Genomic DNA, 5,411 nt, shown 5'->3' with positions numbered 1-5,411 from the left:
ATATAGCTTTCCCAACATAAAGATATCTTCTCAGTGACTTCTATAAAAAAAACTGTCGGCTATCAAACTTTATAGTTTTGAGTTACTTTATTGGGTTTATTTGGTTTGGTTTTAATATGTAAACTATTTCTCTCTGTCATTGAGGAATTATTCTCTTATCTTCTATTTTGCTGGTTGTTGGCTGTGTAACTCAATTGAAACCCTTATTATATCTGTATATCAGATGGTTTCTCCCAATCCAAAGCCATTGTATTATGGACGTTGAGACATGTATTGTTATAGTGAGCAAAGCATCTTCACTGTAAAGATTTGGAAAATTAGAAAATAAAATTTTATACGTTGTTGTCCAAGAGTAGAATCACATTTTTGTATTTTAGCCTCAGATTTGGGGCTATTTTCGAGCAGCAAATGATATTTTTCATATCTAAATTTTCCCTCAAACCATTTCTCATAATTAGATAGCATGTTTTCATCTTTTTTATACATTCTTGTGAAGCCGACAGCCGCCAAAACACCTAGAATCTCCAAAAATGACCCATATATTAATAGTTATGAATGTAGTTTCAGCATTTCAAGATCTCTGTTGTCTTTGACCCCCTTCAATTTCTCTACGACATTCTCTGGAGGACAACACTTTTTAAAAAAAAATGTTGCTCATCTTTCAGTGATGTTCTGTACTATTTGATATTCTTTTCCAAAAACTACAGAACTGTCCATGGTTTTTGATGTAAGTAATTTGATTCTCGCTAAATGAATTGCGATGACCTTAAATAAACTATTGCACACCAAATTCCAACTACAAGTATTAATTTGATCTCTAGTTGTATATCTTGTAGATAAATATCTTTGGATATAGTAATCACTGTATGCTTTGACGCCTATAGCCTAGCACATGAAACCTCCAATCTATATGTTTGTTTTTCTACCATTCTAAAACACTAATAATTACTATCAAATCATACTTTTGAATATGATAAATCACTGTATAATGCTAGAGTCATGTCTGGATATTAATTTTTCCCAAGCATGGATGGCATTTATTTGCAACATCTCTTTGATCTCATTCACTGCTTATGAGAGGCCAATATTTAATCACATGTTTTCCCTTCTCTACTATTACGTTAGGCTGCAAGTCTTCCATTAATGTTTGCGATGCTAATTTTTCTTCATTTGGTATATTGTTTTGCATTATTGTACACAGGCTGGCAGGATCATTGCTCTGATACCATTTGTAATGTCCCCCTTTTGGACATTTTCAATTTTTCTCCATTTTGTATAGATTCCATTAGATTTTCATCTAATTTGCTTCTTTATTATCAAAAGCTTTCATGATCATTCATATCTGATTCCCCTTTAACGATTGAAATTCTCACATATATATATCAACACTTCATAGGGCTGCGTCTTTTCATTAATATATTTAATAAGGTAGTTATTATATTAATATTAATAATATATGATTATATATTACCATAATAATATATGACTATATATTATATATTATTGTATTATATATGATTATATGTTATATATGAATCATAATTAAATATTACTTTAATATATAATAAAGATATAATATTATATATTATTGTCATACAGATATGTACTAATTATCTATGGCATATAAATATCTAACTCATAGATAGATTTATATGTATAATTAATACTTATAATTATATAATATATAATTATAAATTATATAATATATGATTATTATAATATTATAAGTTATATCTTAATATAATTTATTTAATTTATTATAAAATTAAGTTTTATTCTACTTAAAGTAAACACAAATGCACAAAAGCTTGCGAATACTAGTGTATTTTCTTCCTACCTATTCTAGAAGATTATTGTATTGAAATATTCTAACAACAAATTAAAACTTTCAAATTAAGTTAATTCAGTTTAATCCAATGCATGTATCCATGTTTGTAAAATCAAATTGAGCCAAAAACAGAAAATAATTAATTTGAAATACAAATATTAAAGCCACTCTAAGTACATAAATAGAATTTTCATTTTAAATAATAGTTTGTACAAAAGAATATTAAATTTTACAAATTAATATTTATTTAGTCATAATCGACGAATTATGAAAATATTGCGGAGAAAGGTAAGGAAACGACACGGTAGGCGTAGATGATGGCTGAGAAAAAGAGGCAGGGACAAATTGTGAATAAGAAACTTACCATAATCGTATCTTCCCTTCTCAAGTTTCACCCTATAATTTGATTTCAAATTGATACTGCAGATTCGCATACAGAAGAAATAAAAATCCAGGGAATAGTTTCGGCAACAATTTCAAACAGGGGGGTGGTTTCTGCAACAATTTCAAATAGAAGAATGGAAAATGTTGAGGAAATGGAGGAAAGAGGCGCGAAAATAGAAGATTCACGGTCGTATGGAGGGGGCTTCAAGCTCTGCAAATCAACGTCTGATCGGCGGACATACACCAGTGCATGTGACCGTCTTTCGGCCGAACGCCATTGGAGCAGATCAAAGAGGGGAAGCTTGGTGCGGAAGCTAGTTATGGATCCAGTCAGCAGATTTATTAAACATTGTGTAGTGAAATTGTTCAACCCTGTGAATCGGAAGCGCAGCTTTGAAGAGGATCAAGAGGGGCAAGAAAAGAGGAAAAAGGCTAGGGCAGTAAATTGTGTGGTAAAATTGTTCAACCCTGTGAATAGAAAGCGCAGCTTTCAAGAGGATCAAGAGGAGCAAGATAGGAAAAAGGCTAGGGCAGTAAAAGAAAATTGTGTGAAGAAATTGTTCAACCCTGTCTGCAAGAAGCGCAATCTTCAGCAAGTTGAGGTGCACAATGCGGAGCAGCAGCAGGGGCCAGAACAGGGGAAAAAGGCCAAGGCAATAAAAGATCATGCATTGTGTCCCAACGATTTGTCTTCCTCTCTTACTGAAAATGTAATTTCGACATTCTTATGCTAAATTGTTCTGTTTATACAAATATTCAATGAATCTGTTCTGGTTATTCAAAATATTCAATGAATCTTTTATGTTTTTATGCTAAATTGCTCTGTTGATATATACAGATGATGGACAACAGCTTTTCAAGGACATCGAGTACGCCTTTAGAATGCCCTGAAGTAATTCTTCAAATTTTAGGGCATCTGGAGCAGATGGCGCCATTAAATTCTGTTGAAGCACAGTTGACAATTGCAAGGACAAAGCCCCCTACTCGCTTGACTGTTAGCATGCTTAACGAACGTGCACGAAGAAGCTTAGATAGTGTAGATGAGATACCTTTTCTAGATAACTGTGGTGGGGAAAAATCAATCACTTGCTCATGAAATCTCTGATTTAAGCAAATATTTGATGGTAGGTGGGTACTGATGTGAATACTAATTCCCTATTTTCTATGCCTCACATCCCACTCTATCTTATGTTTTCCAATTTTTGAAATGATTTATTTAGCTACCAATAGAATTTTTTAACAAGAGCTTTAACAGAACCTGAAAATGCAACTATGGAAGGACCATTAAATTCATTGAGTTAATATTAATCTTAATCTGGTGGAGCTAATAAAAATATTACTTGCATGTCACATATTATTTGTGTATGGTAATGCTATCTATGGGGAAAACTGTGTTTTGCGGGTTAAAACTTGAAGATTATTTCAAGAAGATATTCATTAGGAGTTTTTTCAATGCTAATGCTGGTATATGTACTACCTACGAAAACTCCAGCTTTGGTTTATCAACAAGCACATGAATTGTAAGCGTCGGAAACTTCTACACAGAAAATTTGTAGAATGTCTGTACATACTTTGTAAATACATTAAATACTGGTAAGAATATGTTCCAATGCGGAAAGGGCCAAAGGGGTTTGGAAATAGGAAATGAAGCTTCGAAATTTCTTTTGGAGAATGTCATCATAAAGGCAATATAGAACTTGCATGACTGCCATGCATGAGTTTATGTGTTCAAGAGGTAGGTAAGCTTTACTTGAGAAACATCTTCTAACAATCTATTTTTGTTGGCTTCAAAATCTTGTAAGAAATATTGAGATTTGTTTTCAACTGTACAGTAAATATTAGTTTTTACTATCTATTCTTATTATTATCTTTCATTAAGTGCCAAGTTTTACATATTGTCAGGTTGTCAGGTTCTTATTATCTTTAATGAAGTACCAATTTGCACATGTTGTGAGGACTCCTACATTGATGGTATTAAATTTCAAAAGAATTTTTTAAAATAAAAAAAACATTTCTTCAAACATAATTTCTCTTTTTTTAATTTCACAAAGTTCAACAATCTGATTAAAGCCACATATTAGCAACTACATCTTACTTTAGTCTTTTTTCTCTTGTTTAATTTCACAAAGTTCAACAATTTGACTAGCCGCATTTAAGCAACTACATCTTAGTTTAGTCTTTTTTGTGCTTAATGGTCTTATTTAATTTTGAGGGGAATTTAGGTGGCCATCATTTGGCATTGTAATTTTAATTGGGTTGGCCAAAAGTTGGATACACAATACAAATGAATATATTATAGGCCTAATTTTTAATAATTAAGTGTGTACATCAAATGCAAAAATTTGGAATCCATTTTAACTTTGAAACTAGTTATAATATTATTGATTATTAATATTATATACTCTTTATGTATAATTAATTTATATACTAAAATGGGGATATCACATATTTCTATATATTCATCAAACTTTATATTTGCACTTTCCACAACTTTGTTAGTGTTAGTAATTAAACACTTATATTATTTGCTTCTTGTGTAATAACTTAAGAATATACCTTCTTCACTTTTAGCATCAAGTTTACCATTTCTGTTGTCCTTAAGAATGTAACACTTTCTTCCAAAAACCTTAAAATACTTGACATTGGGTGAATATCCACACCATAATTCAAAAGGTGTGGAGTTTGCACCTTTCTTGACTTGTACTTGGTTCAAGGTATACATAGTTGTACTAATAGCTTCTCTCCATTATTTAAAAGCAATATTCTTCTCCATCGTCAGTGTTCTAGCAAAATCCATTACAAATCTATTCCTTCTTTCAACAATCCCATTTTATGGAGGGGTCCTTGGTGCAAAAGTTTTTCTTTTGATTCTTCTATCATTGTAGAAATTTTTGAGCTTATTTGATATAAACTCTCCACCTTTGTTAGATCTTAGATATTTCAAGCTTTTACCAGTTTCCTTTTCAACTCTTGCTAGATACCACTTAAACATTTGAAAAACATCAATTTTTTCTCTTAAAAAAGTGATTGTCTTCATTTTAGAGTAATCATCAATAAATAGGATAATGTACTTGTCACCTTTGTAGCTTTGAAAATTAGTTGGTCCACATAAATTAGTATGAATTAATTCTAGAATTTATTTTAAAGTATTAGTCTTACTTTAAATGTAGACTTTGTCATCTTGTCTAACTGGAATTGT

At 31.1% G+C, this 5,411-nt stretch overlaps 1 protein-coding gene across 1 annotated transcript; it reads left to right on the top strand.

The window, feature by feature from the left end:
• Positions 1-2,244: 2,244 nt before the first annotated feature.
• On the top strand, positions 2,245-3,384 carry LOC149540230 (uncharacterized). The gene is made up of 2 exons (XM_089799525.1): positions 2,245-2,922; positions 3,051-3,384. Exons 1-2 carry the CDS (start codon positions 2,347-2,349, stop codon positions 3,306-3,308), a joined length of 834 nt encoding a protein of 277 aa, XP_089655651.1. The 5' UTR covers positions 2,245-2,346; the 3' UTR covers positions 3,309-3,384.
• Positions 3,385-5,411: the final 2,027 nt, after the last annotated feature.

Source organism: Cupressus sempervirens, chromosome 9 (assembly GCF_028749045.1).
Source record: "Cupressus sempervirens isolate cs-2001-9-10 chromosome 9, ASM2874904v1, whole genome shotgun sequence".
Classification (NCBI taxonomy): Eukaryota; Viridiplantae; Streptophyta; class Pinopsida; order Cupressales; family Cupressaceae; genus Cupressus; species Cupressus sempervirens.
Note: the sequence above shows the minus strand (reverse complement) of the source record. Positions and strands in the feature narration are given on the sequence as shown.